Below are 26,662 nucleotides of genomic sequence, written 5' to 3' on the forward strand. Positions count from 1 at the left end.
TAGTGCAATTGCTTCAGAACTGGAAGTTGGTTTAAGAAAAAGTGTGTTTGGTATCGGATTTATACCGGTTGTTGTTTGTGCGCTGTGGCTGGCATTTCCTATTTTCACGAAGAAATCATTGAATTGTTCTGCAAGCTCACTTCCGTTTAACGTTTTTCCGTCTATTTCCAGATTTTCGATTTTTGTGGGAGTGGCTCCTTTATTCAGTACTTTATTTAGTTTGTGCCACATGGCATTACGTCGCTCTGGACGTTGTGGATCGAATATGTGGTAGTAGTAGTCCCTTTTTGCCCTTTCCTTTTCTTTATTCAACTTATTTCTAACAGTCTTGTATTCAGTCCATAAGTCCGCATTACGTGTTTTAACGAACTGCTGGTAAAGTTTATTTTTATGGTTTATCTGTCGCTTTAGATAGTTTGTTATCCATGGTTTACCGAGTGACACACGAGGGCGTGACAGGTGGGATCTAGAGGGGCCAGGGCGATGGCCACTTCTTCAACCGTCTCGGCGATAGTGGTAGTGACGCTGGAGGCGTGGTGCAGGACTCCATCGCATGTGGCGACGGCCACGAATCGTGTGCCATGGGAATGTTGGGCTGTATCAACAAATGTGACGCCAGGTACGTGAGCAAGGGCTTTTACAATAGCTCTGGCCTGAGCTTGGCGCCGGGCCCTGTTATATTCAGGGTGCATGTTTCTCGGGATAAGGTCTGTGTGGATCCAGCTACGGATATCAGCCGGGATCGATTGTTTCGGGCCCTGTTGCTGATGTAAGTGAAGCCAAGCGTAGATAGAATAAAGCATCCCGTTTCAGCAAGGGTGAGCCGTTCACGCTGAGAGCGTTATTGGGTTTCAATGAGTTCAGCAAGGGTGTTGTGAACTCCCAGTTGGTCGAAGAGTTCAGTGCTGGTGCAATGCGGAAGGCCAAGTGCTTGCTGGTGGACCCCTCGTATGAGGGTGTCGAGCTTGGTTTGCGCAGTCCGGTACCAGTTGAGGCACGCAGCAACGTAGGTAATGTGACATATGACAAATGACTGCACGAGGCGGAGAAGGCGTTCGTCGGTTGGAGATACATTTCAGAAGGCGTATGGTGTTTTGAGATTGGGCACAGATCTTGTTGAGAGCCAAGGCATTTGAGCCGTTGGTAGAGATGGTAACACCGAGGACGCGGATACTAGGGACGTGTGGGATAGGACTGCCGTGTTGAAGGCGTAGGGTGATGGCGTGACACGCTCGGTGATCAGATTGGTGTTTGGGAGGGCGTCCCTACTGATTGGGCTTGTAGAGAAGAAGGCATAGTTAGCGCCAGCAAACAAATACGGAAGGGAGACGACACCACAATACTCTAAATTTAATAACTTCATTTTCAGGAACCTTCCGTCCTTGTTTGCTGGCGCTTATATTATTTCAGTTTACCAAAACACCCACCAACAGGCAATAGAGAAGAAGCTCCGATTTAGCCGGCGAATAGCGCAATCCGGTTCCTTGGAGATAGGCTTCAACCGTGTCAATCGCCGTTTTGAGGGCTGGCTCCACTTGACCATTACTGTCTCGGCACGCACAGATGGTGATGTCGTCGGCGTAGATGGCATCACTGTCGACTCGTTGTTGTTGCTGCGCAAGGCCAATCATGACTATGTTACAGAGCATGGGAGAGATAATTGAACCTTGCGGGATGCCTTTGCTGCCAAGATTAAGCTGGTCTGATCGTAAATCCCCGGCCGAGAGGGTGGCCGTGCGATTGCAGAGGAAGTCACAGGTGTAATTGTAGGCTCGCTTTCCCAGGTGGAGGTGGGAGACCAGGCCAAGGATAGCTGCATGGGAAATGCTGTCAAAGGCCTGAGTGAGGTCGAGTCCAAGGATGGCTTTCGTGTTACGGGAACGTTCGTTTAGTATTTGATGTTTGAACTGCAACATCGCATCTTGAGTAGAAAGGTGAGGGCTAAATCAGTGATGGTGTGGGGATTGAATATAATGACATTCACTAAAGATTAGTGAACTAGGTATATGTCATTCCTATGCTTTCTTAACATGGCAATTACTAAATTTTACTTACTGATATGCTGTATCTATTTAATTTGCTGGTATTTGACTTGAAATTCAATTATTGTGAGCACCTTTCTTGCATTTCATTGTTTTCTTCATTAGCATCGTTTGTTCTGATGTCTGTCACTGCTGTGTTGCCATAACGTAACAATTACTGTAATGTTAAATTACTTATAGGAGGTCCCCCTGAGAGTTTTTGTAACTGCGGGACCTTCTGTACTAAAGATGAACGATGAAATAAAGCTTCATACCTACTTTATAAACTAGGTGAAGCAGCAATATCTTGAAACTAATGTGGTGGCATCCGCCTTAATTCAAATAGAAAAATCAGTTTTGGAGAAAGCCAAGGGGCGAGAGCACAATAAGAATTTTTGTAGAGTCTTCACTGAAAGCTGCAGTACCTCTAATGTGACCCTGGGTGACATTACGTTATGAAAAGCACATTTTTTCATACATTCTGTTGCTGCCACATATGTATGGCTGTGACCACACAATTTGTTTCCGCCACTCTACATGTACGGCAGTGACCCTCAAAGGATTAACGAAGCCAGTCCACTTGCATATTTCTCTTAGGAGACTGATCAGTTGTTCGTATAGCTGTCATGTTCTGCCCATGTTAGCGCAACCAGCTTGGCAGAGAACTGCAGTAAATTCTCATTACAACGGAGCGATTGAGGCAGGAAATGCACTTAGTTATAAGTAGGATGAACATCTTGAAGGGGCAGCGCAATATGATGAAGACAGAAGGCAGGAACATACAGGACAGCGCAGAACTCACAACTAATTTTATTCGAAGGCATACACAAACATAGATGGCGTCATTATCAGTGCGCAGGCAAAAAACGCACACAACAATTAGTTCAGACCTCAGGCTCTTTTCTTGCAGGCTTCATCTGTCGCAAGTTCCCTGGCACAAACATGGCCTACATCAAAAGCACACTTGCCTCACTCCTTTCGCGGGACTTGAAGTGACCAGAAGAATCGAAGTCGGACGATACAAGTGTTGTCATTTTGTAGTCCCCTACAGTTTCTTTATTTTAATTTATTTCTAGTCACCCGAAGAGCACAGGTTTGATGGCTGAAACACAAGCGTTGTGTTGTGCTTAGTAGTGTTTTAGTAGATATTTATGTCAATTTTTAATATATTTCTACCAAAAATAGTGTTTCTTTACTGTATTTCTTACGTGTCTCGGGTCATTTCATGCCTAACGACCCAGTTATCCAAAACATTCATGACAGCACATCATTTCAAGTTTGTTTGATAAAACAAAAGTAGCTACAATCAGAAATATTGCGATACATTTGGTTTAATACATACGCCTGAAAGTGCCATCTTAGCCATTGTCAGTAGTTCTGTTTAAGAAGAACCACATATTAACGTAAGTTCGCAGTAATTGTTGATGTTACTCCCCCAGAAGATCAGTAAGGATTAAAAGGGAAAAAATTCCTTAAATTCAAAGTTCTACAAATGCGCTCGGGTAATGACAAAGATGTGCTCTGTTTCATGTAAGCATGAAACCTAATTCTTTGCGAATTCTTTCATTCTAAATTCTTTAGTGGCACTGACAGGAAAAATAACTTTGTTTACGCCTTCCAGCAGGTCACTAACAGCCACGATTTTTCAGATACAAATCTTAAGCTTTTTATGGAATGACCTGCCCATGAACTCGTAATAATGGCAGAAAACTCAACTGGATCGTGCGACAAGCAATGTGGCACAATAAACTGCTGCCATGAATCATTTATTCTAATTGCCAAGTTGTTTCAGAGCTAGATAATGTTCAGTAAAATTGGCACGCACCATTCAATCAATAAATAAGAGCAGAATGTATATCTGTCTGCTGTGGGCTCATGCAAATTGTGCCATGATTACTGTCACTGGCTACCCAATGGAGAAATCAAGTACCTTTTTAGTGGTCTTGTTTAATGTCATGCTAGTAAGTGTATTTATTTATTTATTATTTGAGAAATTGTCTTTGCTTGCTTTAGGACAACACAATCTTTACATTTTTTGTATTCGATTTCGTTATTGTATCAAGCTGCAAGCAGTTTGTAGATTGCATTACTTTTCAAGAAGTTTTTATTTCAAGTCACCAGTGTTTGTACATTTAGCAAATGTTTGGCTAAAATAAACACTTCATCTAGAAAAACGTTTTTTTTTCCACATCAATAGTGCGCTGTTGATTTCGTGAAGGAGCATTGGCCGGGCTTTCTTAAGCCATTTGAAAAACTGGCATAAAGGTTCTGCTAGCAGATCTACAATATGATTTATTACAGGCTATATAAAAGAGTTCTTTTGATCCGAGGGTGACACAGGCCTCCAATACAGAAGCGCCTGTATTTAAATTTGCACCTGTCCTCTAGTATGCAAGGACCATACCAATGTGGCAGCAGTAATGCTACGACATAACATAACTCAGCGGCATATTAAGAAAAGTAGAGTGAAGTTTTAAACACTACTCAACAAAAATTAGCAGCATATCTCAATGGCGTTTCAATATGGCCGTTCAACAAATCTCCAACAGTATGGTAATGGGGTTTCAATATTGCCATTCAACATATCGACAACGTGACAATGGGGTTTCAACATTGATATTCAACATATTTCTACAATTCCGCAATGGGCTTTCAATTTTGACAATCAACACATGTTCAATAGTGCTTCAACGGGCTTTCATCCTTGATATCCAACATTGTTTCAATACACTTACGACTTCTCAAATATAGGGGCACCAATGATGTTTCTACTAGATGTCGCGGGCCAATTATCAACACCTGTGAACAATTTCTTCAATGACGTTTCAACAAATCCTCAATGTGCTTTCAAAACCTACGATTTCGATGTCACCTACATGGCTAGAAAGAAGAATCAAGATGCCGATGTTCTATCTAGCTATGCTCGGCCTAACCATGACGACTCACCATCGCCTCATCGTACTATCCTACATCCCCAGAGTCCTCTTCATCGGCTTCACCCCTCGCACTGCTCAAGTGGCAAATACCCCACAGCCCAACTTTCCTTGTATCCTACCAACGTGTCGACCGATACTGCCCAAGTATTTTTGAACGCATGAAATGTTCTTCTTCACCTCCGGACGCCTGACTTCGTCGACAACTTAGCCAGTTCGTAGCAATTGCTACGAACGGGTGGATGTCTTATTTTTCCTTTATTAATTAACCAATTCAAACTGCACAGTCGGGCTTTAGATCGCTACATTTATCACGTTGAAGGCAACAAATGGGCCACAATCATACCACGTTCCCTGCAACGTGAGGTGCTCGAAGGCCTTCACGTATCCCATCCGAGATCACAATCCGAAGGCCGGTTATATAGGCTATCACAATATCTTCGATAGAATACGAAGTCGCTGCCCCTGGCTTGCCTTCTCTTCAGCCGTCACGAAGCACGTCGTATACTGCGTTCAATGTCAAAGCGGTAAACTACCGACAGCAGCTCCTTCTGGTTCTTAGCAACCTCTTCGTTGTCACGCTTCGCCTTTCGAAGTTGTTGGAATAGTCTTTTACCGCAATATTTCCACTACCTCAAATGACAATCGTTCGATTGCGACGGACGCTGACCATCTAACGCGCTACGCGGATGCAAGCCACTCTACGATAGGGGACTAGGGCTTAAGCCGCTGATTTGTTTCTACGCAACGTTTTTTTTACGCCATGAAGCTCCGCGCGTCTTCATCAGCGACCACGGCAATGTTTTCATGTCTTTTTATCCCTGTCGAAGTTCTGTGTGCTTCAACCACCATTTAAAAGACGACACACAGTTACTATCCGCAGAACAACGGCTTGACGGAGCGTTTTAATGGTACCCTCTCCGACGTGATTGCAATTTCCATCCGCCCCGACCACACGAGCGGGACGCAATCCTGCCGTTTGTGACATTCGCCTGTAAAACGGCTACGCAACGTACTACCGCCTTTGTTCCGTTGTTCCTCGTGTAAGGCCGTTCACCAAGTTTCGTAGTTTTATGTATCGTTCCTTTCGGCTCTTGCACCCCCAGCAGATCCTTGCTCAGAAATTATTTTTGTCTCGCCTCGCCGACAGCCGTCACCTAACCAGCATTAACACCGGTATCTCCGAGGACGCTCGCAAGTCTCGCTACTAGACTCAGCCTGCTTTGACTTTTTCTCCTAGTGACGAAGTTCTTTGGACTCCTGTGCGGGTTCCCGGCTTACGTGAAAAACTCACCACTCGATTTATTATTGTACGCTACGTGGTAATTGAGCAGATATGCTTTGTTAATTACCGCTTATCAAACCTTAGAACGCTGTCAGATCACCATTGCCTTGGAACAGAAATAGTCTCTCGTTTAAAACCATATTCTCGACGCATGCAATACCATTCCTGCGCAACCACGCACCCGATTCCGCAACGTTAGGGAACTATGTGAGTGCAACACATGCCTGACTTTCATCTATATTATCTCTAAATATGGTCACACATTGTTCACCTTCCTCATCTCTATATATCATCATCAGCTGCACAGCTTGACCTTCGTGGTAGCAGCACGAGCTCCGCTGAAATAAAGCGGTTCCTTGTAATATACGCCCTGCCTACTCATACCATCATCATCATCAGTCATAAGTTCTTTTCCTACCCGTGCTTTTTCCCCAGCGTAGAGTAGAAGACCAGAGTGAGCTGTTGCTCAGGCCGACCTCTGTGCCCTTCTGTAAACAAATTTATCTCTTTCTAGGCGTTATTTAAGGGTACTGAGCGTGTTGCGTGAGGGACAAGCATTTAATAACCCTGCGAAGTGTCTTTGTCGACTGCTGGTTTGCTCTAAGAAGGCGCGTCGCGTGCCTCGTGTCTTTCGTCGTCCTTTCTTCAAGGTTTAATTGAACAACCTACTCCGCGCGCGAAATTTGTCGAGTGCAGCCCCTACCGGGTACAAGTGTTGCACGGCTCTCTCGATTTTGGTATCCGCACTTATTTTCGCAAGGCATGATCTTCCGTTTTGTCCTACATACAATTCTTGAGCGAGGCCCATCTTCTAGGCTTTTCGGGGCTTGTAAACGTCGTGTTGGAGAACTAAGACCTCGACTTGGATCCTCAGTGAAGGGGCCTGTTTGATGCTGCAGGAAGCTCTTATTTCATACCGGTACCCATTGGGCCAACGTTCCCAAAACGTATGTCATTCCGCTACTTGTGTGCATAATAAAAGCCGCTGCGATATAATGGCGGATTCGGGAAACACGTCAGGCGTTGAGAACATGTATGTATTCAAACTTATCCCTCGCTCATCCGCTATCAACATAGTCACATCTCTTTTCATATTGTTTGCGCTGCTCCTCCTCCTCCGGCATTTTTCTCCCTTCTACCCTTTCCGTGTAGAGCAGCATGCACGCGAATAGTGCTACGCCAGCAAACCTGACGAACTAGGCATCAGAATACCAGCGAAGGCTGAGTGCCAGATCCGAAACTGCTGCCACCGCCGCTGGGGCCCTGGGGGGGGGGGGGGAGGTATTCTGTAAGAGTCCACCTAGTGGACTGTCCATTTCTGCCGCTGCTGATTGGATGCAGCTGTACGAGAGAGAAGGAGACGAGCGGCCCTAGCCAATCAGCAGCGGCCGAAATGGACAGTCCACTAGGTGGACTCTTACAGAATACCCTCCCAGGACTGAAGGCCCTATCCACCACGGGAATTCAACACTACTCGTGCCCGGTGAAAATAAGTTTCCGCTCTCTCTCGTCCTGCTTTTAAACAAAAAAATCTCGCTTTCAATCATAGGTATCTCAATCCCGGCAGCGAAGGCCACAATCTCAGAGAAACTCAATCATGCACCATCAACCACAGCTAATGAGCTCGTTGTACTGCCAGCAGCCATCGCTTATTATTTGCAGCAACAATCTGGCAAGTGGTGAATTTCGAATGGTTGACGAATAGTTATTCGGTGCGTGAGGACACCAAAATTGCAAATCCACCGAGTCACTGACATGACCTGCTTACACACAATGAAGTTCACATTAATCTTGAAGGGGCAGCGCAATTTGCCGAAGACAGAAGGCAGGAACACACAGGACATCTCTGGACAACTGCAACAATATCTTGGACCGCGTAAAATGGTTAGCTTAAGACAGTGCAGAAATAAAGGAGCCTCCGTGCAAAATATCACGTTTGAAATACGAGTGGAAGTCTGACGAAAAGCTCCAAAACATAGCCATATTTATACGAAAAGTGAAAAAGAAAACGCCGCCATTAGCACTCGCCAGAAGTGACGCATAAACAAGAGCGCGCGGCTCCTCAGCATACCTTCCGGCATAAAGGCAGAGCTTGGGGCTTCTCGCGGTGAACCGACAACTTCGCGGGACGGCATGCTGGGACTCACGTCATAACGAAAACCACCAAGGTGGACGCGTTGTCCGCCTAAATGGTTTACAGGCAGGTAAATAAAGAAACTATCCAAGTAACAGCCCTGCGGGTTTGCCAAGATTGCTTTAGCGGTATGTACTACTCATTTATTACAGATTTAGCCAAAGTGAAATCTCGTTGTACTTGGCCTTCAAGTGGCGGTTGTGCTTCAGTGGTTGCCCGCCCACTGTGGCGTAGCGGGTAATGTTAGAGCTCGCCATGTGTCATGATGCGCGCTAAGTTGCAACGTACACGTCATCAAAGGCTTGCGAGCTCACGGAGCTGCGCGAGCTCGTGGGGCCACAAGGACCCGAGCATACAAGGCCTTCAGCCAGCCGCATCGAAGCTTCCCCGACGGCCTGGAGTCTACCGGGCAGGACGTAAGCAGGGACCGTTTGAGAAAGGCTGCTGGGGTGCGGAGGCGCGGCCTTGACGGGCTCCTGGACCCGGGCTCATAGAGCCCTCCACCCAGACGCGTTGTGGTTTCCCTACTACCTGTGGCGGAAAGAAATACGAACCCTCACTGTGGCCCCGATCCCACAAACTTGAGACGTTTCACCGGAGCAATGGCCAGCTTTCAGATGGAGTTTGTGGGGAACCAATTTTGTGTGGTCTGTGTTGCGTGTGGCGCTTGTGATTTTCGAGTGACCTCAGAACCATTGCTGCACTGCGGGACGTCGACCAACGCACGATCCGCTCGGCTACGGTGAAGCAGTGTGTACCCTCGGAGGGCAGAAACGTGCGTGTGTCTTCAACGTGCCGGGATTTGTTAGTAAAATGTGTCGTGCCCAGTTTTGCAATGCATGCGTATGTATAAACCCCCGGTGCTTCATCACCTTCCGAGGCGCAACAACGTGGAGGCGCCTCGCCTTCTATCTGCATACGGCGTTTGACGCATGGCAATGGAGAGTCCGCCACTAAGGGGCCCACGTACACAGCTTCGCTGGTCATCCATCTTCATAGAGTGGGATGGCACTAAATTTTTTTTCAGAGGCTTTTCTGATTCTTTTTTTTATTCAAGTTCAGCGATAACATGAATAGTTGTGAATTGGCCATCTCTTCTTCCTCGCCTCCTATTAGCGATTCAGGTTGGTGGTTCCTGGACAAAACTCGTTCCGCTATTGTACCTTCTGCTTTCCGGACAATCGTATTGTCATGAAAGATGAAATTGGTCTTCTGTCATTGTTCGCCGAGCTCGCTCTCCTCTTGCGTTTTTGCATAGCACCATGATATTTGTGTCTTTCAAATGCCAAGCCGTATTAAAGTGACGTTAAGCTGAAAAGAAAAGAAGATAAAGTTGTGACCTGACGCGTTTGCCTCGAAACAATGAAGTCAACATGTGCAGCCGTACACAGACGAAAACATCTTCCCATGACGTCAGAGAAATTACGTATTGGAAAACAGTCGTGGAATAAAACTCGATGCGCCTAAGCGTAGATTACACATGCACTAATGAGGCGTTCAGCAGCTAAATTTTTTCTAAGCGCTCGCGCCGTTTCGCTGTTAAAGCTCATGAATACCGCTAAGTTCTTACCAGGAAAGTGAGATGGGCCAACAATTTAAAGCCTGAATTGATATGCTAACGTGAAATGTATAATTTGTGGCATCGCTGCCACTTCCGCCAGAAAGCGCATCTTAAGTTTTTTATCATTAGTCTCGTTTTTAAGCGTATAATGAAATATGCCACGTGGGTGCATGCAGGCATAGACCTGTCATCGTCGGAGACGGCTTCATGCAGCTTTATCTGGCTTAAAAATTGAACGTACAAATTATACTTTCAATACAACCACTGCTTGGCTGATATCGAAATCATGAGTGGAGCTGTTAATGTAACAACGTCTGCTCCGACCCTTGTGTGCAAACGCAAGTTACCCGTAATAGGGAAAATTGCAATTCTTTCACACAATTATGCGTTAGGAACCTCTTGCAACTTAAAAATTACGACACTTACTATAGTTCCTTTCTTTTGTTTTGCTCCCGACAGTCTAATCAAGTGATTTTCTAAGTAAGTGACAACTTTTTCTCTGCGTGATATTTATGAAGCATTATTTTGGTGAATCCTTTAAAACAAAAAACATCAAAACCCGTGATCTGCGCAAGACTGAAACATTTGTTCTGGCTAAAGCATTCACGAACTACGGTAAAGGAACGAGGTAATTTTACGTACCGTTCTACTTCAATAAAATACAAGCTTCAAAAGTATCGTCATTCAAATAAATAAATAATTTTGTACGTCACACGGTTCTGACAAGTGGCTGGGAATAGCAGAAGCAAACCATGTGGCAGGAATTTTCTGATGAACTTTCGCTAACAATTCTATAAAACAGACCAGAGTATTGTGTTCTTTCTATGCGTATTTTGTTCTATTTACTTTCCAATAGTGATTGATGACTGATACTTTTCCAACACATTGACAACTGTATATGATGAAATGGAGGGATGTGCTGTACATATATTTTGCAGCTGTACTATCATCATCATCATCAGCCTGGTTACGCCCACTGCACGGCAAAGGCCTCTCCCATACTTCTCCAACAACCCCGGTCATGAACTAATTGTGGCCATGTCGTCCCTGCAAACTTAATCTCATCCGCCCACCTAACTTTCTGACGCCCCCTGCTACGCTTCCCTTCCCTTCGAATCCAGTCCGTAACCCTTAAGGAATATCGGTTATCTTCCCTCCTCACAACATGTCCTGCCCATGCCCATTTCTTTTTCTTGATTTCAACTAAGATGTCATTAACTGTAATATGTCTTTGCTTAAACTTATGGCTCGTGCAGGAACAAATATAAGAAATTAGACGAGTGATGGAGGAAAAGGGTGAGGGAATGAAAGGGAGGGGGATCGAAATTGTGTACTCGTATTATGCCTTGTTGAAAGCAAATACACAGTGGTCCGCATAAAAGCATCGGTGCTTTCGCGGACTACAGGGTACTTTTTGTGGCGCATACAAGAAATTTAACTTTGCTATAGTACATTTTATTTTTCTCTCTTCCTATTGGTTCCTCTGTTCTTAGAGCACAAGACTGTGCGATTTGGGCCAGAGCACTGCCCAGTTCCGTTCAATAGCATCATTGCTTTGGCGGGCTGACAAAGTATTTGACTGCATGTTTTATGTTCTAATAAAGAAAGAAAGAAAGAAAGTTGTGTTCTCTTTTTCGGAGAGAATTCAAACAATCCAGGCGACTATTCACAATTACATTTAACGACAATTACGATTATACAGATCACAAACAGAATTCTACGGATGAAGTTTGGATGAAAACGGCCGTTGAACAGGAAGGCTATTCCAGCGAGGCTATTCTACCCAGTGCTTGAGGGCGGGTATTCATTGGTTGCAATACAATGAGGCACAGAGCTCTGTGCGCGCTCCGCTGAAAAGTACACCCTCGCGCTGAAAGCATTGAAACGCTACCTCAAGATGCCGATATCTCTGTGCGTACACCCATATTCGCCGTGGTCTGTCTAAAAATCTGAAATACTTGTAGCACGGAATGCCACTGATTGAGAAGCGTACGTAGTATGAACGATAAGGAGAGTTCTTTAAGAGTTAAGCGATAATTTAAGCCTTGTTTATTAGAACTATAATGATAGATATTTCACATGTTTGACAGAAACAGAAATTATGATTATCACTTATTTAGTGTATGTTTTTAATATTGGTTCAGGTGACATGCGTGAGCCAATGTTGTTTTTACGGCCTGTCTAAATATATTTGATTTCTGTGTAATTCCGTCCTGTCGTATTTGTATGCCTACTTTGCTATGTACCCCCTACTAGCCTTGTGACTCTGGGACCAGGCACTTGTATGTTTTCATTTTGACCGCAATTAAACGTATACTTTATGCCAAAGTTAAATGCAAAGAGAAGAAATGAAGGCGACATATAAAGCCCCTTCATTTCTGTTTCGTCCCTGTCTATTTTCTCGTTGACGGGTCACTATGCTATATAACCAACCTGCTTAAATTGGTATAGCTGTTAGTTTTTACTCCTTGCAATACGATATTACTGTTGTTATTTGATTTGAAAACAGACACACATGACCAATAAGATACGAAAACACTGCAGATGACGTATGCGCACTGCGAATGAAGCGCTGGTGTCATGTATGTATCACAGAACACGTGGGTTCTCCTCGGCTACCGGCATTACATCTAGTTCGCTGTCGAAAGCGAAGGGTCTCTTACTTTGTTCTTTTGTAACACTTAGTGGTAGCCCACATCGCGTCGCATGCTTACTCTCGCCTTGTGCCAGTCAACGCAAATATTTCGTGCGATCTCAGAAGGAAGGCTACACAACGATGGCCTAACAGTTAGCCAAGACTCAGCCTGCGTTGGGACACTGCATTCGTGAATTGAGGAGAGCAAGACGGCGGAAAGCCTCAATTCTGCTCCAGCGTCTTGACAAGGCTCCATCAGAAAGGCGCCTTGTCTTCGGACTTGTATTCGCTGTGATGGAAAGTCCTCTTCGTGAAACGTCAATGCTATATCGAAGATTCTTTGTCCCTGTCCCGTTATACATTTCGTGTCTCACTTGTTCGCAAACCTTTGTACTATTTCGAAATGTGCTGTTCAAGTTAAGTAAATCGCTAAGAGAGTAACAGCAGGAAGCAACGTGTAAAGCGTGCTTCATGCTCAGCAGCATTAAATACGAGGACAACGGTTCACCCCGCCCACTCACTCGGAATTGTTTCTTTATGTTTAGCATAACTAGATCGCTGCTCGGCTATATATATGTATATATATATGCATAACGCATAGTGCCGGTGCCGGTTTCCCAAGGTAGGTTTCCTATACGAAAAATCTATGGCAGTGCTCGCACATGACACTGCAAACATAAGTCGCCAAAGGGTGCGGGTACCAGAAAAGTATATCGAGGCTGCGTCGTACAAACGAGCGACATGCTTCGCTATTTCTCAGATTCCATTAAAAAAAGAATTATGGGGTTTTACGTGCCAAAACCATTTTCTGATTATGAGCCACGCCGTAGTGCAGGACTCCGGAAATTTTGACCACCTGGGGTTCTTTAGCGTGCACCTAAATCTAAGTACACGGGTGTTTTCGCATTTCGCCCCCATCGAAATGCTGCCATCCTGGCCGGGATTCAATCCCGCGACCTCGTGCTCAGCAGCCCAACGCCATAGCCACTGAGCAACCACGGCGGGTAGAGTGCATTCAAGTGCACATGGAAAATTGCCCGGCAAACCAGCCTGAGCAGAATAGCAAGGTGACGCTTCGAGTCACAAAGTGGGCTGAATAACCGGAACTGAAAAGAAATGCATTGAAGTTTACTGTTATTCATCAATCCACAGTTTTCGCTTTGCGTGACATCGGATGGTGCTACAATGAAGAAATAGGCAATGGCGCAAACCAGAACACGCAAGAAAATCTTAAGTTTGTAAGGAAGCGCGAGGGAGAATTCAATAGATGTTGGAAAATACAGTGGATACGTAGATCCTCATTTCGACAATAGAGTCATTTCCGCATACTTACGAATACAAAAAGGCGGTTTGCTCCTGGTCTCGACGTACTGACTGCCACGGCCCTTGGCAGTGATGCTGTCGTATCCCATGGCTCCTCGGCTAGAGACGTCGTTTTGCTGCAGCGAGCGCGAGTTGAAGTGAAGCCCTCTTATGTTTCGACCGCCTTTGTCGCGGCCGGGACGTGACACGAAGATGCAGTGGTGGTTGGTCATGGACTCGATCATGAGAGCATACGCTCTTCTGTGACTGCAACCTGGATCAGTACAGCGAAGACAGTCAACCTAAAGCAACTCGATGGAAGCAGTTTGGTGTCACGCGTATTTGTCGACTAATTGAAAAAAAATACGTAAGGCTGCTAAGCGCTAGAGATAAAGCAAGAAATCGTTTTCGTGGAGGCAATTCCAGATGATCATAATCAGATTATGCTTCTTATTTGCGCCTCTGCACTCGGTAACGTTTTAGGTGCTGTTGTCAGGAAAGAAATCCCTATGAGCACCAATCTCGCATTCTTGATCGCAATCGACAGGCATGGCGGTTTGCTGGTAGTTGGTGTCGATTTCCACGTCGTGCCGATAATATCGGACAGCAACGTCACTAACGCCATGATTGACGCACCACGTTGGCAAGCGTCGCGATTACCGGTCATATGTGACACTTCCACCAAAAACGCCACTTGGTCAGCACTGTGCCTTTCCAAGATAGCTCTGACCTTATTAGGCATTGATAATTAACCGTGGGGAGAATCTGGAATAAAAACGTTGCAAGGTATGGACAAAGTGCAAATAGATTCTCAGCCTTAAATAATAGCAAATGTCACAAAGAGAATATGTATTTACTAATGCGTACGTCACATGCGTGAAACGTATGAGAAGCGACGTACGACATAAGAGACTTAAACCTTCGATTACCATTCATTTCCTGAGTTGTGCATTTATATAACGTAAAGCCCCTGCGCGGGGCTTTCTTAAATTTATTATTTATTAGGTTATCTCCGCCCTCGAAGATCAATTATGGGCCGTCCAGCGGGCCGAGGATGCCGCCAGGACCCAAGAACTCCTGGCCGTCACCTAGGCGGGGCCTCTGGCCCTCCCCACCAACTCGCAGGGCTCACAATAAAGTTCTTTCCTCCTCCTCCATTAGGTTATCTTTATTAGTTTATTAAGTGTAATAACAGTTTGCAGCTAAAAATGAGAAGCCATCAAGAATGCAACATGAAATGTGTGATACAGGTATCTTTGTACAGGAATTTATGTAGTAAGTATAGCTGTCATGCACCGATATATTAACGAATTTTATTATTTTTTTATTTATTCCAAATACCTTACAGGCCCGAACAATGGGCATTGGGTAAGGGAAACAAGAAGTTTACACAATGTAAAGAGCAAACAATTAAACAAAATTATACAATGCTTTGTTAATAATATCATTTATTTAAAATATGTACAAATTAAGTTGTAGCGACACGAGTTTCTGCAGTATTCGCCAATGTAGCTCATCGACGACGGCGTTGTGCTGCTGGGCTCAAGGCCGCAGGTTCGATCTCGGCCGCGGCGGCCGCATGCATTTCCACGGAAGCGAAATTCGCAAACGTTCGTGTGCTTAAAACGTCAAAGAATTGGTTAATGAAGCACACGACGGCGCGCCTCATAATCAGATCGTGGTTTTGGCATACAAGACCCCTGAGTTTATTTTCTTCAATTGCGAAGCATTATTTTCGAACCTCGAGCGCTTTGAGAGCGTCTATTTATCTAGGTTCCTACGCCGGCGGCTGGCGGTGTTTACCAACTTGAGCGGCTAGGTATATATATAAGCTTCATGTTCCCGTTGCCGGCGTAGTCCCGGCATCGTCGTCATCCGAGCTCCATCATCCAACACTCGCCTCTGATTCTCACGTTAGCCGAGCCAGCTGACCCGCGCGAGATCCGGGCATTACGACTGCGGGACATCGGGTGCTGGTTGCCTCGATACGAAGAGCAATTCAAAACCAAGTTTCCCACTCCGTGCACGCGAACCGGCGCATGGCGCTTACAAAGAAGCTCGTATAAGACCGCAGCTTCGTCGAGAAATGCGTCAACTCGGACACAGCGTTCCTTAGCGGTATACCTGAGCAGCTCGAGGATGGCGTACTACAGGGGTACTACTCGAGGCATAGGAAGGGAAACGTGTTCGCGGTCATCGAGCAGCTAGGTAAGACCACGTTCTTTCTGACGCTCAGCATGACCGACCTCCAATGAGCGCCTGCTCGAAGTCACCAGGACAAAGAGCCGGTGACGGCACGCCGCCGTAGGGTCGATGCTATAGCCCGCTACCTGCAAAATGTTTCGCATAACTTCGGTTCCCTCGGTAAGTGCCGATCTGCATAATCATTTATTTATTAAAATTATACCTGTGAGCACGGAAACTTGCAAATAAAAAGGTGCACGATGAATCGGCCACAGACGAAACATTATTTCAATGCGCAAACATTCGCGCCCGTAACACTGTTGCAAAAGCTGACGATTTGGAAAGTACTGCGCTCACGGTACCACCTCCGCCTTATGATGATAACCAAAACCTGGCCGCTCCCAGATATCGACGACGATGAGGTTACGCCGGAAGGCTACATGACGCATCGTAGAGATTGGGTCGGGTAATTGCTATTGTTCATCAAAGAAATCGTTACAAGTTCGATCTTTAGCCGATACATATAGCGTCGAGTCCGTTATCGTCCAAATTTGCGCGATGATAAAAGTTTATGGTGGCAGGGTTTTAGACACCCCGAAATGCAGACGATGCAGTTTGTGAAAATGGTATTGAATAAATTTCATTGCGTTAACACTAGTCTTTCATGCAATATAATATTGAGCGGAGATTTGAATGTTCCTTCAGTTAACTGTAAAAATTTATTTCCTTAGCCAACATCTACTACGCCCGAAACTATGGCTTACATTCTAAACAACATGCTCAATCACGTTTCCGAAGTACATGCATTTGACGAAATACCTCACCATAAATTTAGTCACTTGAACACCTACACAGAGCGACTAGACTTGCCAAAGTGCGCAGCGTTTGCCTTTTTACGACCTGACTACGTCCAAACATGAAACATATCAAATACGTTTTTCTGAATTTTCCTTGCTTTCCGAAGCAGATGCTTGTACTACAGATTCAAAGGTGAACCATCTGTCTGGTTGGGAATAACTGTGAGAAAATTAGTAGTATCATTTGCAAAACGTTGTACTACGGTGCAAACGCCGTGGTTCGTTATAGGTATGGCGTTGTGCTGCTATGCACGAGACAGGAGCTCGGGTGATCAAATCTCGGCCGCGGCGGCCGCATTTCAATGCAGGTGAAAACAAAACAACGCCCGTGTACCGTGCATTGGGTAAGTGAACGAAAAGCGGGTGGTCAAAATAAATTTTGAGTCGCCGATACGGCATGACTCATAATCAGATCGTGACTCTAGACGTAAGAGCCCAGCATTTTATTCTATATTTTTTACTACAGTACATTCATCAAATTTCGGCAACAAACTTATTGGGAAGTAGGTGCCCGTGGGCGAACTGTACGCCTGGAACGAAAGACAAATCAATTTAGGAAGAAAAAATGGAATCGCCATCCCGACTCCGCGAAACTGGATGGCCAACGAAACTTTCAGAAAACCACTCAAATGCCATCAGTGGGGACATAAAAAGTTTATTGTTCTGCCTAGTCTTAGCACGAAAGCGATCTTGCAATGATGTTAACGAGTTGCTGGGCAGGTCTTCTTTTTATATGGGAAGTTTCGTGACGTCACTCACTGATTCGTATGCTGCTGCTGCCCCTTTCCCACCGGAGCAGCTTATACAACCGTACTCTTCACCGGCTAACACGCGCGGGGAGAAGGAACGTGCCTCAGAATGTCGACAGGCGTCTTATCATCCGTCCTCACGCTTGTTTCGCGCTTTTATTTCTTGAAATGATTACTGAGCTGTGTGTTGTACGTCTCTTTCCAAAGGGCACGTGCACTTTCTTGCGTTCTTTTTTTTTTGCTGACGGACACGAAAAATACCGACCAACTAGAGGCTAACAGCTTCGCTGTAAAGCTATCAACGACTAGCATGCGTGAGCTTTGCACTCTATAAAATCATCCTAAACTCCACAATAGAGAAGTGCAAAAGAATACTACAAAAATTGGAGGCTTATCAAGGTTAAGCCCAGTGGATGCTTCGCATCCACTGGGCTTAGCGTATCCTTAGCGTTTGGAGGCATCTTGACCGCATACACGCCCGGCGCAAAGACGCTGGCGCGGTTGCGGGCACAGAGACTGACGCGACGGCGGGCGCGCGCCGCTTCATCCCTGGCGTGACGTCACATATCACGTGATGGAGCGATGATGGCGCCACCGCCGCGTCGCGCGCGATGGCGCGAACCGAAGCGTGCAGGCCTCCGCCGGGCGACGTCCGACGGCGCGATATGAGGCCCCATCTGCAGCCGGTGTGACGTCGTCACGTGACGTCACATCACGTGATCTCACTTCAGGGTCAATGGTGGGCGCCGCCGGGAGGCGACCGACGGCGCCATATGAGGCCCCATCTGCAGCCGGTGTGACGTCATCACGTGGCGTCATGTCACGTGACATACTTGAAGGTCACTTGAAGGTCAATGGTGGCCACCGCCGGGAGGCGACCGACGGCGCGATATGAGGCCCCATCTGCAGCCTGTGTGACGTCATCACGTGACGTCATGTCACGTGACCCCACTTCAGGGTCAATGGTGGCCACCGCAGGGCGTCGCGCGAAGGCACGAAACCTACGTTAATATGCTTCGCATAATAAAGTCAAAACGAACAACTTGCCTCTTTCGCCCACGGCAATGTTCTGGCAACATTTCACCCATAAAGGTAAACTTTTGAGCAATATTTCTACAGGCAGCAATATCGTATGTGAGAAATCCATGATCGCGAACTCATTCAACGAATTGTTTTCGTCTGCGTTGCCACATTTCAATGTTTTTGTTGCAGAACCTCATCATTGTTGAAGTCAAGGTATCCTAGGAACGCATCTTTTCTCATAATCTACACTCAAGAAAAGGTAAATTAAATTCTGCGCTTTCACGTTTACATCGTTTCTTGCGTTCCTTTAAATGAAGTGCGTTGATCTCCACACGCCTTTTTGTTTTTCCACTGTATTACCCACTGCTGCTTATGGCGCCATACTGGTGCTGGCAGTACATGCGGATTAAACAAACAAACAAATAAATAAGGAAGGTTCTCCCAAAGTGGTTATATGGTAGTGTCGCATCATTTGTTCCAGTTCAAGCTTCCCTGCTGGGTGGTCGTTTTTATTTAGGCTTCCTGGTCATACCAATATCTAGGCGCGGTTTCTGGAGCTTCATTTCACGCTTGGCGAATTCAATTCACCAATTTGCATAGTTGTCACTGTAACAAATTATTTTCCCTCACAGTCGGCTTTACATGCAAATGCTTCGTATCATTCACGTTTTCTTTAGGACAGAGAGCTACGAAGGCAGCTGCTAGAGAGAATTCTGAATAAACCAAACTTAGGCACTTACAGCTCCTACTCAACATTGCTCAATTGCTTTGTGGAGGCCGCGTAGTTAGTTATGTGAATATGCGACATCACGGTCACCTGCTAATACCTCAGTGCCGCCTTCATGGGCACTCTCAAAAGAGTACGCTGCGATTTCTCTAATAAGCTGTCTTCATGAGAGATGCTTACACTAAAGCTTGAATTAACAAGTTAGAAGAGATTCAAAGCAATGCCACTCGTTTTGCAAATGATTCATTTAGTCGTCACGTTAGTGTTAACGCCCTAGAAGAAGTTTATCTTGGGATCTATGAGAAACTCGTCGTCGATTTTCCAGGCTTTCCTTTCTCACCCAGTTAGCCCATGGCAACCTCCACATCGATCGCCAGAAGTAGTTGAAACCTACCACATACTATTGCCGAACAAGCCGCAATAGGAAGAAAGTCAGAGAAATCAAGTGCCGCACTATCAGTGCTGCAGTCATTTCTTCCACACACAGCAGGTGAGTGGACCAACTTATCTAACGCTGTTGTTACCAAGTCCAGTGAGCCGTTTACCGCCTTACTCAAGCAACATTTGGATGAAACACAGTCATGATGCAGAAGTGTTCACCTACGCCCACCCATCACTTGTGTCTTTGTACGTCGACAAGAGTCGTGTGGTTCTTTTATTGCTATGGCAATTATACGGACATTCCAGGCGCATTTCTGCCGTCGTGTTCCGTATAAAGTACGAGTGCGATAACACCGTCCACGCGCGCCCTACGCTGTATGTGCGAGTGATAGCGTGTGAGGGGTGCCGACGATCGCGGCACAATCTCGCTCTCACGAAAGACAGGAAGCGCACCGTCTTCTGTCGCGAGCCAGGCACCCAACGTTCCCAGGTACTGGGGTGAGGGGAGGAAGGGAGATGACGCTCAACTGCGACTGCAACTGGGTATGTGTCGGCTGCGCGCGGTGGTGCGGCCGTATCTTGAGAGCGGTCTGCATTGGGGGCAGAGTCTACACTCTTAGAAATATTTACACCCTTTGGGGCGTATCTTGTCCCACAACAATAATCGTCATCCGTACTGCCACGTTTCCTTTCTTTAACGCTGCGAGCCCGGTACTTTCCAGTCACGACCGACATGCGCCCTATCAGTGTGACGCAGCATTCTCGACAGGAAAGTAGCGAGCGCCGAGTTTTCAGAAATGGAAACGCAAGCAAGGCAGATGACGATTATTGTTGTGGGACAAATATACACCCCAAAGGGTGCAACCGTTTTAAGAGTGTAGGTGCGTCCACAGCTCGTAGCTTTGTCCGCGCTGTGTGTTCTCAGCATTCAGCTTGCATTGAAGCGATAGACAGCACGAAGGTCGCTTCGCTCGCTGCTACTGCAGCGCTTGCTGAAGCCATCGTTTCGACAGCGGGTGTCCGCGGTCATCGATTGTGATTTGCTCATGTTTGCTGCGCGTGATGCTTTTCATTAGTTAGCAAGCGAACCTTTGCAAGCTTATACGGTCAATAAAAGTGCTATCCTCACTTCGTTTGGCTGTCTGCTAATTTGCTATGGCAAACGATGCTTCCGCTTTCTGAGGAAACTGCTACTTTTTGACACTGATTTTATTTTTTGTTTTGTTTTGTTTTCGTAGCGCTCATTGTATTTTTCTTGTTTATCCTGTGATGCACCACGACTACAGTACTGCCCTCTGGGCTCGTGTAGTGATTTTAATAAATAAATATATAAATGAATAAATAAATAAAGAAATATGGTAGCTGCTGCTTCTGAACTCGAAGATGCCTGCGCAAGTTTAAGCCGAACTTTTTAGTGTAATATGCTAAAGGACTCTGCCAATTACAGGCTTGCTTGCCTGAGCAGCCATTCTTTGGGACTGACCATGTATTCATGAATTCATCACCATCATCGTCATCAACCTGGTTACGCCCACTGCAGGGCAAAGTGCTCTCCCATATTACTCCAACTACCCCGGTCTAATTGTGGCCATGTTGTCCCTGCAAACTTCTTAATCTCATCCGCCTACCTAACTTTTTGCCACCCCCTGCTACGCTTCCCTTCCCTTGGAATCGAGTCCGTAACCCTTAATGACCATCGGTTACCTTCCCTCCTCATTACATGTCCTGCCCATGCCCATTTCTTTTTCTTGATTTCAGTTAAGATGTCATCAACTCGCGTTTGTTCCCTCACCCAATCTGCTCTTTTCTTATCCCTTAACGTTACACCTAACATTCTTCTTTCCACAGCTTGTTGCGTCGTCCTCGTTTTAAATAGAGCCCTTTTGTAAGCCTCCAGGTTTCTGCCCCGTACGCGAGTACCGGTAAGACACAGCTGTTATACATTTTTCTCTTGAGGGATAATGGCAACCTGCTGTTCATGATCTCATAATGCCTGCCAAACGCACACCAGCCCATTCTTCTGATTATTTCAGTCCCAAGATCCGGATCCGCGGTCACCACATGACCTAAGTAGATGTATTCCCTTACCGCTTCCAGTGCCTCGCTACCTATCGTAAACTTCTGTTCTCTTCCGAGACGGTTAAACATTACTTTAGTTTTCTGCAGATTAATTTTTAGACCCACTCTTCTGCTTTGCCTCTCCAGGTCAGTGAGCATGCATTGCAATTGGTCCCCTGAGTTACTAAGCAAGGCAATATCATCAGCGAATCGCAAGTTACTAAGGTATTCTCCATTAACTCTTATCCCCAATTGTTCCAAATCTAGGTCTCTGAATACGTCGTGTAAGCACGCAATGAATAGCATTGGAGAGATCGTATCTCCCTGCATGACACCTTTGTTTATTGTGATTTTGTTGCTTTCTTTATGGAGGAGTACGGTGGCTGTGGAGCCGCTATAGACATCTTTCAGTATTTTTACATACGGCTCGTATAACCCTGATTCCGTAATGCCTTCATGATTGCTGATGTTTCGACTGGATCAAACGCACTCTCGTAATCAATGAAAGCTATATATAAGGGTTGGTTATATTCCGCACATTTCTTAATCACCTGATTGATAGTGTGGATATGGCCTATTGTTGAGCAGCCTTTACGGAATCCTGCCTGGTGCTTTGGTTGACGGAAGTCTAAGGTGTTCCTGATTCTATTTGCAATTACCTTAGTAAATACTTTGTAGGCAATGGACAGTAAGCTGATCGGTCTATAATTTTTCAAGTCTTTGGCGTCCCCTTTCTTATGGATTAGGATTATGTTAGCTTTCTTCCAAGAGTCCGGTGCGCTCGAAGCGGAATGAATTAGTAACATTTATTCCTCACCCAGTCGATAGCATCCGGGCTGTATCGATCCCCCATTCGGGAAGAAGTCCACGTCACCCACCGATGCAGCAAGACCGAATTTCAACTTGTCTAAGAGGCCCATGTTCGTGTGGATGACATCCACAAATTCGGCGTCACCCCTGGACACCGATACGTTAGTGCCTTCGAAGAGAGGACCAGCCGGATCGAGTGCTGGGCAAGAGGAAAGAAGCGGTTACCACCAGGTTTATATAGTATAGTATAGTATGCAATGAATGATGAGAGGTATTTAGTGCACGAGATCCTGCAGACTTGGCAGAATCTCGGATAGGGAAAAAAATAGGGTAGGATAAACTTTGAGTCAAATTTCATTCTTATGAAGGAGCAGCACAGCTAGCATTTATGAAACAAACACCTTTTAGACTGTGGAACAGTAACTGCCTGCATTCTTGAGGGTGTTGTTTTTCTAGGACGCTCACTCTACCCTGTGCCCTCCGATCACACAATAAATGGCTGACAGAACCTTTCACTGAAACAGACAGTAAAATAAATCAGACCCAGCACTTAGTGATTCAAGGTGCAGATATGGATGTCATTACCAATCTTTGTGCGTAAAAAGGGGAGCCGGTTACCAGGGACAGCAAACATGTTTGGAGGTAGCGAATTTGAACGGTCGGTGGCGTAAAGTTATCGCAACGTGAACGCTTTGCGAGTACAGGCACACGTGTCCCACCCGTAATGCGTCCGATCCTCTTGCCCGTGTGCATCAGGAAGTGCCTGCCGCAGAAACCGGCCACGTGAGCGCCCAGGCTGAAGCCTATAATGTGGACATTATGGGGCACGAGGCTGGTGTCACCCCGCATCAGCTGCTGCAGCACCACCGAGAGCTCAGCGCCCACTGCAGGCGTGTTGGCAGCGGCAACAGAGTACACGGGTGCGGCGGCGCCTCGGCGCCAGTCCACCACTAGAACGTTGGCGTCGATCTGCGCAGGAGTGTGTAAGATTGTCACGCGGATTTTGCGTTTCTATACAGCTTTTACATTTAGTGAAAAAAAGACCTCCCCACAGTCGCCACCTACATCTCACTGGTGAACAAAACACTTTTCTGAACAATTATACGTGAAAACAAAGGGTGGGAAAAACGTGAAATACACAAGTTAAACAAGAAAAACTAATAAAAACTTGTCGAAATTTGCAACCGTATGCGAGGCGAGAGTGAAAGTTATGCATTTTCATAGCATTCAATGTCTGGTTAGCAAATTATCTCCAAGCAAATTAGCGGAATTTCATGAACCTTACATTATTGTGGGGTTCATTAAACCCACAATAATGCTGTCAGCTTGCCCACAGTGGGCAAGCTGACAAGCAGCCCACAAGGGCAAGCAGCCTTTGCAGATGAAGAGACCATTCATTGGATTCAACGTGCAGGCTTTCTACAAGACTAGTGCTGAAGGCGCCTGCAGCAAGACGGATACCCAAGTGGTGGATAGGATCTAACATTTTCAAAGCGCTCCATAGTCAAGGCGTGATCGTATTAGACTTTTATACAAGCTTATTAGGCATCTCCTGTGGTTTCCCCAGGATGTGCGTGACATGAGCTTCAACAGGTTCGTAGTCTTCAGGCACTTCGCTTTAAGATATTTAGATGGGATATAAATCTCAGCCTACTGTCTAAGACAACACCTAAGCATGTATCGTCGGAGCTTACAGATAGTCGTTCTCCATGAAGGCCTAAAGCATGGTCTGGTAGTACACATCTCTTGTTGAGGAAGAGGACGCACGTACATTTTTTTTTTTGGGGGGGGGGGTTAGTTTGAAGCGGTTCTCGTCCACCCACTTAGACAACCTATTTAAGCCAAGCTGTACTTGTCGTCCCCAGGTACTTAGATAACATGATCAGCAACCCAATCAGATCTCATATACAGAGTAAAACATTGTACGTGGTACGACAGTTTGCAGCAAGTTCATTTTGACCATAAATAAGGTACAGCTCAGCACACCACCTTGTCGTACACCAGCCCTTTGCGTAATAGGACGAGACAGAACGTTACCGACTCTAATACGGAACGTGCGATAGGAGAGGTAGCTCTGAATCACATTCACTAAGCTGCCTCAGACTTCCATTTCAGACAGCTCATGGAGGATTCTAAAGCGCCAAGTTGTAACGTACGCTTTCTCCATATCTAAAAACACTGACAAGAAATACTGTGCGTATACCCATCACGGATATTTGTCTCGACGCGGACAAGGTGATCTATTGTGGACCTTCCCTGAAACCGCACTGTAAGGGATCGAGTATGTTGTTGCTTGCAAGTAAATGGATAAGACGCCGGTTAATCATTTTCTCAAAGAGTTTGCATGGACAAGTTGTCAGAGCTATAGGCCTACAACCACTGCGTGAGGAAAGGTCCTTGTCCTCTTTTAGAATAGGAATTGCAATTGCTTTTTTTCAGGTGGACGGAATGTAACCAGCAGAGAACATGAAGTTAAATAGTAACAGTGGTGTTCTGTGTGTTTCAGGGTGTAAGCATTCAATCATTTTATACAGCGTTCTGTCACTTCCCGCGGCAGACTTGTTGCAACAATTCATTGAAGCCTCAAACTCCGCCATGCTAAATGGACAATTGTATATTTCACTGGCTGTGGCCTTCCGACCCAGAGGCTGTCGCTCCGCTTGTCGCTGGTATCTTGGGAATGTATCTGTGTAATGGGATGTACTCGAACTGTGCTCGAAATATGCTCCTAGACAATCAGCCTGGTCCTCAGGAGTGTCTGCTTGTGGGCTTACTAATGGTAGAGGATGAGATTCACGGCCTTTTTTTTGTTTACCATGGTCCAGGCTTTGCTTTCGTCTGTATAAGAATTAATGCCGGAGTATTATTGCCAACTTTCCCATTTGGCACGGCGGCGCGCTCTTCTACCTTCCGATTTTGTTTTCTTGAAGCTGATAAATTTTTCTGTAGTCGGAGAGTCACGGAGGTGATTCCATGCCTCATTTGCTTTTTCCGTGCCTGTCTGCAATCGTGATTCCACCATGGAACGCTTCGTTTCCTTGAATGGCCATTTGTTTGACATATGCATTCTTCTGCTGCGCCGATAAGAAAGGCTGGAAAATACTGTACTGCGTCATCTATACTAATATCATTGACAAAATCTTGCGTTAAATAAGTTGATTCATGAAACTGCTTCTAATCAGCCGTTCCTAGTTTCTATCGAGGCATATGTGGCGCAACATGACCGTGGCGAAAACGGTCATGTTGCTCTACTAGCTTGAGCAAAACAGGAAAATGGTCACTCCCTAGTGGATTTTGATTACCTGCCGTTTCAGGTCAGGAATTAATGAAGCGGAGCCAATAGCAAGATCAGTAGATGTGCACGAATTATGCGTGAAGTTTAATTATGTCGATTCATTCTTATTAAAAAGGCATGCACCAGAGAAAGGAAATTTTCGATGAGTCGCCCTCCAGTGTAGCATCGGGGGCGTCTCCTCAGAGACTGTTGTGGGCATTGAAATCACCTACAATCATGTGGGGTTCAGGAAGCTGATCCACTAGGCAATCGAAATGTGTTTTTTTTTTGCAGCTGTTGATCAGTTGGCAAGTACTACGAGCAGATTATAAGTATCTTGTTAAACAAGATTGCTTGTGCCGCGACTGCCTCAAGATGCGTCCTAAGTTCAAATAAGCGACATGCTACACTCTTATCAACTACGATGACTACACCACCGGACGAAGCATTAGCATGTTCACGATCTTTATTAAAATATAGTGTACTGTGGGAAAAAGTTTCTATCTGCAGGCTTCAGGTTGAACACATAGTACCTTTGGATTGTAGCTAAGGAGCAGCTCTCTGATATCGTAAAGGTTATGGAGAAGTCCTCTAACGTTTCCGTGTATTATCTGAGTTTCTTTTATAGGACAAGTAGTGATGCCGTGTGTTGAAGAAACAAAATTTAGGCCACGGGGCCTTTTCCAGGCGCCATGACGCGAGGTTTGTCTTTTCTGGAGCGGTCGACA

General features: G+C 45.7%; 1 protein-coding gene across 2 annotated transcripts in view; it reads right to left on the minus strand.

The window, feature by feature from the left end:
* Positions 1-3,082: 3,082 nt before the first annotated feature.
* The window catches only part of LOC135921636 (pancreatic lipase-related protein 2-like), a 35,829-nt gene continuing 12,249 nt past the window's right edge, over positions 3,083-26,662 (minus strand). Inside the window, exons 6-9 of one of the 2 annotated variants that reach the window (XM_065455914.1) lie at positions 23,380-23,629; positions 22,668-22,859; positions 13,903-14,145; positions 3,083-3,123 (exon numbers count right to left, since the gene is read on the minus strand). In XM_065455914.1, the coding sequence (XP_065311986.1) occupies positions 3,098-3,123; positions 13,903-14,145; positions 22,668-22,859; positions 23,380-23,629 (711 nt within the window). In that variant the 3' untranslated portion in view covers positions 3,083-3,097. Of the gene's footprint in view, positions 3,124-9,415; positions 9,685-13,902; positions 14,146-22,667; positions 22,860-23,379; positions 23,630-26,662 lie in introns of those variants that run through there. The other variant, XM_065455915.1, reaches the window with a different exon arrangement.

Source organism: Dermacentor albipictus, chromosome 8 (assembly GCF_038994185.2).
Source record: "Dermacentor albipictus isolate Rhodes 1998 colony chromosome 8, USDA_Dalb.pri_finalv2, whole genome shotgun sequence".
In the NCBI taxonomy this organism is placed as follows: domain Eukaryota; kingdom Metazoa; phylum Arthropoda; class Arachnida; order Ixodida; family Ixodidae; genus Dermacentor; species Dermacentor albipictus.